The sequence below is a fragment of the Rhinoraja longicauda genome, chromosome 17, assembly GCF_053455715.1.
Source record: "Rhinoraja longicauda isolate Sanriku21f chromosome 17, sRhiLon1.1, whole genome shotgun sequence".
Lineage (NCBI taxonomy): Eukaryota > Metazoa > Chordata > Chondrichthyes > Rajiformes > Arhynchobatidae > Rhinoraja > Rhinoraja longicauda.
The window spans coordinates 17,488,914-17,503,160 of record NC_135969.1 but is presented as its reverse complement, the minus strand read 5'-3'; the positions used below and the strand labels follow the sequence as shown (position 1 = coordinate 17,503,160).

Below are 14,247 nucleotides of genomic sequence, written 5' to 3'. Positions count from 1 at the left end.
GTATGAAATCATGAGGGACATAGATAGGGTGGATGAACATAGTCTTTCAGCCACGGTAGGGGAATCAAGAACTAGAAGGCAGAAATTTCAGGTGAAAGGGAAAAGATTTAAACTGAGGCGACTTTTTTTTAAAGAGGATGAAATGTATATGGACCAAGCTGCCAAAGAAAGTGGTTGAGGCAGATACAATAACAACATTTTAGGTACATTTGGACAGGTACATGGATTGGAAAGGTTTAGTGGAATTTAGGTCAAATCGAACCAATGAAGATGGGTATCTTGGTTGGCATAGATGAGTTGAGCTGAAGGGCCTGTTTTGAACTATATAACTCTATAACTGTGACTCAATGTTCAAACTCACCTTTGGAGTGTGGGAGGAAACCGAAAGAAATGCCTTATTCTAATTTGACTTTTGGGAATTTCTGGCCCGTAATCTTTCAAAGTGATGTAGCTGTGATTGGAATGGTATTGCAAACCTTGGTTATGCAACGGAACACATACAAATCCTACATAAACAGAGAAAAAGGCACACCTACCTACCCACCCCCTACAGATATCTCATACTCTGCTGTGGAAGTGTCTGCAGTTTCCTCAATGACCACGTCACTTACCCCAAATTCAGAAAATTGGACTGAAAGTAGGTCACCCTCAAGAGACTGCCCAAGAAGAAAGGGAGGAAAAGAACCAACAGTAGCCCTGAAGCATAAATTTGCAAATGTGCAATTGCATCTCACATTTGTGATAAGTTCAGAACACAAAGAGAATGTAAAAAAATAACTGCAGATGCTGGTATAAATCAAAGGTATTTATTCACAAAATGCTGGAGTAACTCAGCAGGTCAAGCAGCATCTCAGGAGAAAAGGAATGGGTGACGTTTCGGGTCGAGACCCTTCTTCAGACTGATTTGAAGGGTCTCGACCCGAAACATCACCCATTCCTTTTCTCCCGAGATGCTGCCTGACCTGCTGAGTTACTCCAGCATTTTGTGAATAAATACCTTCAAAGAGAATGTAAAGTCCTTTTCCATGTTCAGCTATTCAACAAAATTACAGCTGTTTTGATCTTTGGCTTCAACTCCACTTTTGGATCCAAAAATGATCCAAAACTCCATTTCTCAAATCCAAATATATTTAATAAGTCAACTCAGTTTAATTGTGTCCCAACTGAGCAGTTCTATCCTTCCTCAGTACTGACGCCCATACCTAATGAGTCAAAACCCCTTTCTCTTGCATCACCCTGAACTGCACATTAAATTCCATTCCCCTCCAGCCCCAAGGAGATGTCCTATGCCATGGCGTAGGGAAGGCTTCACAGGTTTAATGACTCACACTAGTGGCTGCAGAAAAGTTACTATCCCCCCCGAGTACACTGTACCATACAGCTACCACATACCTACCTCTCTACCATGTCGATGTGGTCACCGTGTTCATTCCCCTTGCAGTCTCTCTATATCTGCAGGCTGCAAAATCCTTATTGACTGCTGGACAAATACCAGAGCTGAAGCTTCTCAACCACAATGCCCGAGTAATCACATGAGCCTGATTTAATTATACCCTCCTATCTTTGACCGTCGACAGTGCGGCACAGTGGCGCAGCAGTAGAGTTGATGCCTTACAGCACAAGAGACCCGGGTTCGATCCCGACTTTGGGTGCTGTCTGTACAGAATTTGTATGTTCTCCCTGTGACCACGTGTGTTTTTCTCCGGATGCTCCGGTTTCCTCCCACACTCCAAAGACATACAGGTTTGTAGGTTAATTGGCTTTGGTAAGTTGTAAAAATTGTCCCTAGTGTGTGTAGGTTAGTGTACAAGGCTGGTCAGCGCGGACTCAGTGGGCCGAAGGGCCTGTTTCCGCGCTGTATCTCTAATGTCTCTAAAGTTATATTGTCCCTAGTCTGTAGAATAGATCTAGTGTTCGGGTTATCGCTGGTCACCACCACAGTGGGCCACAGAGCCTGTTTCCACACTGTATCTCTAAACTAATCTAGTCTGAAGAAGGGTCTCGACCCGAGACGTCACACATTCCTTCTCCCCAGAGATGCTGCCTATCCCGCTGAGTTACTCCAGCTTTTTTGGGGTCTATCTTCGATTTAAACCAGCATCTGCAGTTCCTTCCTAGACTATAGCAGTGACTGCCTCTGTGCATCTTCTCCATTCTTGATGTTTTACAGTGTCTGCAGCTCCTGAATCCCAAGTCAACCAACCGACACTTTCTGGTGTGCAAGGAATAGAGGGATATGGATCATGTGCAGGCAAAAGAGATTGATTTGGCATCATGTTTGACACAGACATTGTGCACCAAAGGGACTGTTCCTCTGCTGTCCTGTTCTATGTAAGATGCTATTGCTGGGACTATGACTGGTCTCCAATAACTGTCACACGCTGTAACAATGACCTCTCACCAGTCCTATATCTCTACTTTGTTTCATTTATAGCTTTAGAATGTTATTATTCATTCAACTATTTATAGTTTAATAATGCAGCTAACAATGCTTGCTTAAAAGACTGTCAGCTGGACAATCTGTCAATATGAGAGGCGTGGATAGACAGTTAGAACTATTTTCCCCAGGGTGGAAAGATCAAATGCTAGAGGGCATAGCTTTATGGTGAGAGGGGCAAAGTTTAAAAGAAATGTGCAGGGCAAATTTATTTTTACACACAGAGTGGTGAGTGCCTGGAACATGCTGCCAGGGGTGGTGGTTGAGGCAGATATATTAGTGGCATTTAAGAGACTTTCAGATGAGCACATGGATATGCAGGGAATGGAGGGATATGTATTATGTGCAAGCAGGTAAGAGTTGGTCTTGACATCATGTTCGGCACAGACATTGTGGACTGAAGGGTCTGTTCTTGTGTGGTACTGATCTATGTTCTATGTTCTAAAAGATAAATATATTAATATGAATTATTTATTTGCAGTTTTAATAGATTAATGCCAAAAATATTCATAAAACTTGGTAGCTTTTTCCTGCCCTGACCTCTGGAGGAGTTTCAGGAATATGGCTTCTTCAATGCAATGCACGAGATCCTACCACAACACAAGCCTCATCACTGGTGTTTGGATGCTTTGGGCCAGTAAAGCAGGCACTGCTAATCCGGGCCAAGCAAGTTCGGGCTTGATATAACCATGGGTAGTAAATGTGGTCCATGCCATCTGTTGTTATTAATTTCTAGAGTTAATTCAGCTTTATTCAGAGTTAACAGAGCTTTTTTCATCAATCAATCAGCTTTCAGCCTGCTCTTTTGCCACTTTTAGGAGATAAAACACACCCTCATCAGATCCCTACAAGATTGCAGAAAAGTTGGAAGAGCAACACTATTCCATTGCCTTGATTGGAACTCAATTACACTCATGTCAGCAGCATGCAAGATACATATTCAATTAGATCTGCACCTCAATTCTATTTGCCTACCGTCTCTCCACCGCCTCCAACATTCCCTTTATTCTATATCGCTTTAACTAGCATAATATAAATAACAAATAAGGGGCTTGCATTAGTACAGCACTTTTGATGTGGGTTATTTCCGTTAAAGGCATAAGCATGGCCTCACCAGCATGGACATCAGTGCTTTAGTATTATTGCTGCATCAGTGTAGCAATTATTCAAGCCAATTCAATTCTTGCACAGTGGCACAGCAGGTAAAGCTCACTGTGCCAGAGACCCAGGATCGATCCTGACCACGGGTGCAATCTCTGTGGAGCTCGTGATCACTTGGGATTCCTCCGGGTGAACTGGCTTCCTCCAATATCCCAAACACTTGCGGGCTTGTTACCCTCTGTAAAATTGCCCCTAGTGTGCAGGGAGTGGATGAGAGAGTGGGATAATTAGAACTAGGTTGATCGATGGTCGGTCTGGACTCATTGGACTGACAGGCCTGTTTCCATTGTGTATCTTTAAACTAAACTAAAATTAAAAGCATTACTGTACGCTGTCAAAAAAACACCAGAGTTGTGCTCAGCCATTTGTGACTGATATTCTAGAAAAATGGCCGACTGCACAATTTCCTGGCTTGCAAATCACTTTAATATGAACAGCAATCTTGCCAAATGCAATGGGACCCATGGTTGGAATCTCACCTATGCCGAATGGTCCTCAGGATCCGGTGTGCCCCTTCGCCCTGGTACAGCCATGTGTGCTTGCTGTTGCGAACCAGCTCGGTCTTTTGCACCCCTCGCTGCCGCAAATATGATTGGAAAGCATTTGTGTTAAGTTGCTTAAATTCCTCCAGGCTTAGCAAACCTGAAACACAGAATCATTTTTAGTCCTTAGATTTATCTATCCTTCCCTGTTAAAAAACAGCAACTTATGCTGAGATGTAGATACATGGAAATGCAGATGCTGGTTTACAAAAAAAGACACAAAGTGCTGGTGTAACTGCCGGTGAGGCAGCTACTCTGGAGAACATGGATAGGTGATGTTTCAGGTCGGGACCCTTCTTCAGACAAGTCACGTTCTCCAGAGATGTTGAATTATTCCATTTGTGTCAATTTATGCTGAGCTATAATTACATAGGCCAATTAGGAACAGAAGCAGGCTATTTTGCCTCCAAACCTGGTTTACTATTCTATCAGGGCTGCCCCTTGATCCCGTTGCCTCCTTCTCTCAATTCCACATCACTTAGCAGACTAGCAAAAATAACAATCAATAAAGAAAGAACTTGCAATGGTACAGCATTGTCCACATTGACTTAACTAGCCCAAAGCACTTTACAGCCAACTCTGAATTATAGACACAATCGTATTGCAAAAAACGTGCGAGTAAATTATGGACAAGTAGATCAGACAAACTGTACTGAAATAAAGGGCAGATAATTACCATAAATTTTCACAATCTGCTTGATGGTGAGGCCAGCATTTATTAGCTAACCCTAACTGTTCGCAAGAAGATAGTCATGAACCACCTTTTTGAACCGATGTGGCCTTTCAGATGCAAATACTCACGCATACTCAGATGCAAATACTCCGGGATTTAGCCCAGCGAAGGATTGGTGAGAAAATTATAAGTCAGGGTGATAAGCAATGTGGTATGTTCTCTTGGGTTTTGATGGCAGAGGTCACAGGCTTTGGAAGTGCAGTCACGGTGACTTTTGTATGTAACCTCAGTGTATTTTGTGGACAGTACTTGCAACCCACTGCTGGGGGAGGTGGTGGAGGCAGATAACAGTGGCCGTTAAGAGACTTTTGGACAACATGAGAGGGTACACAGCTAAAACCTTTTTCCCCAGGGTGGAAAAATCAAATACTAGAGGCCATAGTTTTCAGTGGAGAGGGAGAAGGTTTAAAGGAAATGTGTAGGGCAATTTTTTTTTACAGAGGGCAGTGAGCACAAAATGCACTGCCGGGAGTGGTAGAGGCAGATATAATTTAAGAGTGGTGGAGGCATTTAAGAACTTTTGGATAGGCACATGGAAATGCAGGGAATGGAGGGATATGGATTATGTGCAGGCATAACCATCATGGATCTTAGCATCATGTTCACACAGTGTTTGGCACAGACGAAGAGCTGTGCTGTTCTATGTTCTAAGTATGTTCGTTCAGGATCTATTTTCAAATAGATATAACATTATCGATTGATTCACTTTTTTAAATGAATACAATATCTCTTCCCATGTAAGATCTTGGCTGATTTTCATTAACTCCACACAAAAAGTTTAATTTGTTTCCCAGTACATACAAAGTGCAGGTGGTGATGAGAGCCAAGGATTGCAATGTTGGACGTTTCCAGCCATAATTTTTTTTAATTTTTTTTTTTAGATTTAGATTAATGCATTGGTGGTCAGGGGAAAGTATTGATTAAGATACTAGATAACAATCTTGCTGCTTTTCAAATGGTTTCATGGGATATTTATGACCACCAAAGATTGCACTTCTTAACGCTTTCTTAAGAATGTGTTGCAGTGTCTAGTATGTGTGCTCATGTTTCTGGAGTTTCAATATTCTTAAAAGTCCATTTGCAATGCCTTCCTGCCCAATTTCAACTCCCATGCCTTCCCACCAATCCTTCTAACACTTCATTACACCCTTTCAACTGCTCTGCCTGAAGAGGAATGACAGCAAGCATTGAAAAGTGTACAATGGTAAAGGGAAACATAGAAACATAGAAAATAGGTACAGGAGGAGGCCATTAGGCCCTTCGAGCCAGCCCCGCCATTCATTGTGATCATGGCTGATCATCCACAATCAGTAACCTGTGTCTGCCTTCTCCCCATATCCCTTGATTCCACTAGCCCCTAGAGCTCTAACTCTCTTTTAAATTCATCCAGTAAAGCCTTCTATGGCAGAGAATTCCATAAATTCTCACCAGTTTTAAATGGCCTCCCCTTTATTCTTAGACTGTAGCCCCTGGTTCTGGACTCCCCCAACATTGGGAACATTTTTCCTGCATCTAGGTTGTCCAGTCCTTTTATAATTTTATACGTCTCTATAAGATCCCCTCTCATCCTTCTAAACTCCAGTGAATACAAGCCCAGTCTTTCCAATCTTTCTTCATATGACAGTCCCGCCATCCCAGGAATTAACCTCGTGAACTGCCTCAATAGCAAGGACGTCCTTCCTCAAATTAGGAGACCAAAACTGCACACAATACTTCAGATGTGGTCTCACCAGGGCCCTATACAACTGCAGAAGGACCTCTTTGCTCCTATACTCAAATCCTCTCGTTACAAAGGCCAACATGCCATTAGCTTTCTTCACTGCATGCAGTACCTGCGTGCTTACTTTCCGTAAATTCAGGGAATCACAGGTGAGCTCAATACTGTTTACACTAATGTAGTAAGAAGGCACTACAGAAGCTGGTTTATATCAAAGATAGACACAAAGCGCTGTAGTAACTCAGCGGGTCAGGCAGCATCTCTGGAGAAAATGGATAGGTGTCGTTTCGTGTTAATCCCAACCTGAAATGCCACCTATCCGTGTTCTCCAGAGATGCTACCTAACCCGCTAAATTAAGCCAGCACTTTGTGTCTATCTTCTGTTTACATTAATGTCTGTTCTGATAAATTATCGTATTCCAAGGAACCTGGTTATTTTACTATCTGTCGCTTAGGGTGCAATGTGCTCTTCTGAGCCAGATTACCCAAAAGTGGGCTCCTTCCAATTCCAATCCAACAGCCTGGTGTCATTCATTTCCTACACTTGCAAATCTAGAATGGACAGGATGTGAAGTAATAATGTTGTAATGTTATGTTGTTCTCTCTTTAAAAAACTCCCAGAAAATGTCTGGGAAAGATGGTATATGTTCATGATTGAAAAAAGTTGCCAAAACTTCTCTGTACATTGCAAAACCCTAAAAATAAGAGATAATTAGAAACTGATTATCTGTAACCCAGCAGGAAAGAATTTGCAGCAGAGGATTAAGGCGACGTGCCACTGGGATGTACGTCCTCCCTTGGTGAAATGAAAAGTGGACACTCTAAATGCCACAATAGACGTGGTGCCCCCTATGGCTGGAACTCACTATGGGGCCTGAAAGCTTAACATGGACTACCGATTCCACCTAATACCTTATTTACATTAAGCTCCCTGCATAACTATTCGGTTGGGATGAGGATCATTAACGCTGAATAGGATATTCAAACTAGTTTGAGTGCTGAACCACTTGCAAATATTGCCCCACTTGAACTGGGGCACCCTGTCCAAACCTCTGAAGATGTTCTTCAGAGAAAAACAGCAAAAATTGCTGTTTATTATAATCATTAGAAATGTAGGAATTTAGAAATTGTAGGGAAAAAAAATCTGATGACATGTAGAACCAAATCTCACCTCAAGGACCTCCTCCACACAGCAGGCACTTCTTGGGCAACTTTTGTTTACTTAAAATATAATAGTTCAGTATATGCTAAATAAATACTATACATTATTATATGGACACATCTATTGTTTTTTACAAGATATTGGTTCAACAATTATGGTGCATCAATGAATGTGTGGCACATATAATATGGAAATATTTGGAAATGTAAAAAAATACAAAATGTAAACACTGGGTGTTTGAAAATCACATCACATCACATCACATCACATCACATCACATCACATAATCTGGGTATTTCCCACCATTCATTAAGGTCACAGAGGGTGGTGGGCATTGAGCTGCCAACAGAGGTAGTTTAGGCAGGTACTACTTACTACAACATTTAAAAGACACTTAGACAGGTACATGGATAGGAAAAAAGGGCGATATTGGCCAACGCGGGCAGGTGGAACTAGTGTAGATGGGGCATCTTTGTCGGTATTAGCAAGTTGGGATGAAGGGCCTGCTTCCAAGCTGTATGACTATGGTAATAGAAGGACTGATGTGGGAAAGTGTGGATGCGAATGTTTCAAATTAAGACAATGTAATGAATGCAACTTCCAAAGTGGTTGTTTACATCTAAACTTACTTCAGAACTATTTTCTCTGCTGAATAACTGAAATAGGAAATTTGTAGAACAGCTGTATTTAGTTGACAATAGTGTCATTCTCAATAATAGCAGGGTAGTAACACCAGGATGCATTAGTGAGCGGAAGTGACAGAATCAATTTATGAATCTATTTTTCTGTAGACCTCAGGCAGTACAATAATTTCCTGAAGCCTAATTGCACACAAGTGTGCTCCATTTACACAAAATCAAATGGAGTAAATCTAATAGATTATAAAACTGTAGATGTGTCCACTCTAATCTAAGCCTTATTAAACCATAAAGTCAATATGATTTCAGTCAGATGTGTAACAAGCTTTCTTGTAATCAACATCTATTTTTCAGCGTCCCTGGACTCCCTAGCTCATCCTCACCCCTACTCTCATGTTATCCAAGTTGCATTTTTTTTCATTGGGAATATGGTAACCTAATGCATTTGTCACTTCACTGGTCACCCAGTGGTCTGGGCTATGATTCGGAGACTATAAGTTTTAATCCGAAACTTGTTTACCCATTCATCCCCCTTATTAAGCATGGGCCATTTGGAACTTTAAACATGCAGAAATAATATAATTGCAGAACATTTATAATATGGAAGTGGGCTGTTTGGTCCATCATTTTGTGCCAGTTAAAAAAAAAACAGCCCTACCTTAACATAACTTTCTCCATTTGGTGCAGAGCCCGGTTAAGGAATAGTCAATAGTCGATACTGCTTTATTTGTTACATATGCAAAGTACAGTGAAATTCATTTTGCATATTGGGCGGCACGGTAGCGCAGCGGTAGAGTTGCTGCTTTACAGCGAATGCAGCGCTGGAGACTCAGGTTCAATCCTGACTACGGGTGCTGCACTGTAAGGAGTTTGTACGTTCTCCCCTTGACCTGCGTGGGTTTTCTCCGAGATCTTCGGTTTCCTCCCACACTCCAAAGACGTACAGGTATGTAGGTTAATTGGCTGGGTAAATGTAAAAATTGTCCCTAGTGGGTGTAGGATAGTGTTAATGTACGGGGATCGCTGGGCGGCACGGACTTGGTGGGCCGAAAAGGCCTGTTTCCGGCTGTATATATATGATATGATATGATGATGATATAGATACATAGAAAATAGATACATAGAAAATAGGTGCAGGAGTAGGCTATTCGGCCCTTCAAGCCAGCACCGCCATTCAATGTGATCATGGCTGATCATCCACATTCAGTACCCCGTTCCTGCCTTGATTCCGCTAGCCCTAAGGGCTCTATCTAACTCTCTTTTGAATGCATCCAGTGAATCGACCTCCACTGCCGTCTGAGGCAGAGAATTCCACAAATTCACAACTCTTTGAGTGAAAAAGTATTTCCTCATCTCAGTTCTAAATGGCCTACCCCTTATTCTTACACTATGACCCCTGGCTCTGGACTCCCCCAACATCGGGAACATGTTTCCTGCATCTAGCGTGTCCAATCCCTTAATAATTTTATATGTTTCTATAAGATCCCTCTCATCCTTCTAAATTCCAGTGAAAACAAGCCCAGTCGTTCCATTCTTTCATCATATGACAGTCCCACCATCCGGGGAATTAACCTCGCGAACTTACGCTGCACTCCCTCAACAGCAAGAACGTCCTTCCTCAAATTAGGATACCAAAACTGCACAGTAATACTCCAGGTGTGGTCTCACCAGGGCCCTGTACAACTGTAGAAGGACCTCTTTGCTCCTCTACTTAAATCCTCTCGTTATGAAGGCCAACATGCCATTAGCTTTCTTCACTGCCTGCTGTACCTGCATGCTTACTTTCAGTGACTGATGTACAAGGACACCCAGGTCTCGTTGCACTTCCCCTTTTCCTAATCTGACACCATTCAAATAATAATCTGCCTTCTTGTTCTTGCCACCAAAGTGGATAACCTCACAGTTATCCACATTATACTGCATCTGCCCACTCACCCAACCTATCCAAGTCACCCTGCATCCTCATAGCATCCTCTTCACAGTTCACACTGCCACCCAGCTTTGCGTCATCTGCAAATTTGCTGACGTTACTTTTAATTTCTTCAGCTAAATCATTAATATATATTGTAAAAAGCTGCGGTCCCAGCACCGAGCCTTGCAGCACCCCACTAGTCACTACCTGCCATTCTGAAAGGGACCTGTTAATTCCTACTCTTTGTTTCATGTCTGCCAACCAATTTCCTATCCATGTCAATACCCTACCCCCAATACCATGTGCTCTAATTTTGCCCACTTACCTCCTGTATGGGACCTTATCAAAGGCTTTCTGAAAGTCCAGATACACTACATCCACTGGCTCTCCCTTATCCATTTTACTTGTTAAATCCTCAAAAAATTCCAGAAGATTAGTCAAGCAAAATTTATCTTTCGTAAATCCATGCTGACTTGGACCGATCCTGTTACTGCTATCCAAACTTGCTAGTGTTGCTTCTAATTCCCTCTTCCAAATCATTAATATATATGGTAAACAGTTGCGGCCCTTACACCGAGCCTTGCGGCACTCCACTCGCCACTGCCTGCCATTCTGAAAAGGACCCGTTTACTCCTACTTTTTGCTTCCTGTCTGCCAACCAATTTTCTATCCATGTCAAAACCCTACCCCCAATACCATGTGCTCTAATTTTGGTCACCAATCTCCCGTGCAGGACTTTATCAAAAGCTTTCTGGAAGTCTACATCCACTGGCTCCCCTTCATCCATTTTACTTGTCACATCCTCAAAAAATTCCAGAAGATTAGTCAAGCATGATTTCCCTTTCATAAATCCATGCTGACTTGGACTTATCCTTTTACTGCTATCCAAATGCACCGTTATTACCTCTTTAATAATTGACTCCAGCATCTTTCCCACCACCGAAGTCAGGCTAACTGGTCTGTAATTCCCCATTTTCTCTCTCGCTCCTTTCTTGAACAGTGGGATAACATTAGCTTTCCTCCAATCCACAGGAACTGATCCTGAATCTATTGAACATTGGAAAATGATCACCAATGCATTTACTATTTCTAGAGCCACCTCCCTGAGGACCCTGGGATGCAGACCATCAGGCCCTGGGGATTTATCATCCTTCAGTCCCATTAGTCTACCCAATACTATTTCTCGCCTAATTAAAATTTCTTTCAGTTCCTCTACCCCCCTAGATCCTCTGTCCTCCAGTACTTCTGGGACTTGTTTGTGTCTTCCTTAGTGAAGACAGATCCGAAGTACCTATTCAACTCTTCTGCCATTTCCTTGTAACCCATAATAATTTCACCTGTGTCTGCCTTCAAGGGACCCACATTTGACTTTGCTACTCTTTTTCTCTTAACATATCTAAAGAAGCTTTTACTGTCCTTCTTTATATTCTTGGCCAGCTTCCCCTCGTACTTCATCTTTTCAGCCCGTATTGCCCGTTTTGTTACCTTCTGTTGTCCTATGAAAGTTTCCCAATCCTCTAGCTTCCGGCTACTCTTTGCTGTGTTATACATCTTTTCTTTTAGTTTTATTCCATCCCTAACTTCCCTTGTCAGCCACAGTTGCCTCCTCAGTTGCCTCCTACTCCCCTTAGAATCCTTCTTCCTTTTTGGAATGAAATGATCCTGCGTCTTCCGGATTATGCCCCGAAATTCCTGCCATTGCTGTTCCACCGTCAATCCTGCTACCTTTCCCGTCTACCTTGGCCAGCTCCTCTCTCATGCCTTGATAGTCCCCTTTGTTCAACTGCAACACTGACACTTCCGATTTAACCTTCTTCTCAAATTGCAGATTAAAACTAGTCATATTATGATCACTACCTCCAAGCAGTTCCTTTACCTCGAGTTCCCTTATCAAATCTGGTTCATTGCACAACACTAAATCCAGAATTGCCTTTTCTCTGGTAGGCTCCATTACAAGCTGCTCTAAGAATCCATCTCGGAGGCACTCTACAAACTCTCTTTCTTGGGGTCCAGAACCAACCTGATTTTCCCAGTCTACCTGCATATTGAAATCGCCCATCACCACAGTGGCATTACCTTTCTTACATGCCAGTTTTAACTCCTGCTGCATCTTACACCCTACATCCGGGCTACTATTTGGGGGGTCTGTAGATAACACCAATTAGTGTCTTCTTGCCTTTACAATTCAACTCAATCCACAGATAGACAAATCCCAATTGGTTGTGCCTCTCACCTTCTCCACCTTTGAGCGTAATTTCTTCGCCTCACCTCCTCGCCGAAGACTCTTGAGCTAAAGACTCGCACTTTCCTCACCAAGGCACTTCACCTCAACAAGGCCTCTCCGTTACAGCTGTACTTATTTTTATCTGCTACCTAATCAACTTACAAATCAGGGCTAATTTGTAAATTACTCGAACCTGGGCCTTTGGCGTTTTTGTTACATCTTTATTCCCTCTGACTCACCTTCTTTCAGCTAATATTCACTCTCGCTGCTTCTGGCTGCTGTTTCTCTCCAACCTTCACGGTAAACACTCAAACCTGGCCTTTGGCGCTCTTTTAAAATCTTCGTTTCCTCTGACTCACCTTTTTTCAGCCAATACACGCTCTTGCTGCTTCTGGCTGCTTCTCTCCGACCTTCACGATAAAAATATATTACACATGCGGGCACCAACATTTTTGGCGCCATTATTCAAAGTCCGGTCGGCCCGCACGCTCGATGTACTGAAGCAGTTCCCGCGAACCGACGACCCTCTCCTCTCCTCGCCCGGCTATCTTTGTGTCCTGGGGGCGCCTCCTGCAGCCTACCTGAGGCATTACCCCAGTCCTTGCCCCTCGCATCTGACTTCTCCAACTCCCTCCCGGTTACACCGTCTCGCAAGCTTTCGAGTGGATTCCAGATCCCATCGACCGCCAGTGGTTCCACCAGAGGGATAAGGATCATGTACAGGCAGATGAGATCAGTTTATGTTGGCATCATGTAGGGCCCGTACCTATGCTATACTGTTCTTTGTTCGATGATCAGACCCAGTGGGTGTGCCAAGCTCCCTTCCTTTAAGGGGAACAGCAAACTTGTTGAGTTGTCATAACAGGCTAACAACTGACATGTCAATTTTGCAGATGAACAAATCTAATGAATTTAATAATCTGCCATGATTGGATTTCAGCTCACAAATTTTGAAGTTGGTTGCGCTGTACTTAGATGCGATAGCATTATGTTCACTAGTAGGCATCATGTTCGGCACAAACATTGTGGGTCGAAGGGCCCATTCCTGTGCTCTGTTCTAGTTGGTCATTATTTATGCACAAACCTCGATGGAAAGGAACAAAGTCTTGGAGTAACTGGTGGAACAAAGTCCTGGAGTTTTGGGCAGCTTCTCTGGAGGACACAGTGACATTTCTGGTCAGGACCTTTCTGCAGACTGAGTTGAGTCTTCAGACTCATGTCTAAGAGTCTTCAGACTCACAATTCATGTCTAATTGTGCAATTAGACGCAACTGCAGTTCCTTGTGTCTAACTGGAAAGGCCATTTACAGTTATGATGATCTTCCCTCGATGCTTGTTCTTCTCTTGAAACTGGTTGGGTGCTTTGAGACCAACTCAAATCAGCACAATTCAGGTATCCAGAGAAAGGATGTTTCGTCTGCGATTTTCAGCCGTGTCCTGACTACACTGCTGCAGCAGCATTAAAAAATGGAGCAGAGTTCCTCACAACCTGGTTCACACTGCTTTAGGACTGTCATAACCTTATCTGATAAAATCACCCATTTTTTATACACACATAGAAATTAATAAGCACTTTATAGAATCAGAGATCAAAAATTACTCACAGCTTACAAAATATCGCTCATTTCTTTTAACTTTTCTTTTGCCACTTATCTTTGCCTCTAGTAACCCATTCTTCTCCAAGTAAAGATAATGTCTGGTTATCTACTCAATAAAAATTC

General features: G+C 42.6%; 1 protein-coding gene across 1 annotated transcript in view; it reads right to left on the bottom strand.

The window, feature by feature from the left end:
• The window catches only part of LOC144601800 (transmembrane prolyl 4-hydroxylase-like), a 65,105-nt gene that overhangs the window by 16,134 nt on the left and 34,724 nt on the right, over window positions 1–14,247 (bottom strand). The window contains exon 6 of the mRNA XM_078414231.1: window positions 4,078–4,240. Coding sequence (XP_078270357.1) covers window positions 4,078–4,240 — 163 coding nt within the window. The remainder of the gene's footprint in view (window positions 1–4,077; window positions 4,241–14,247) is intronic.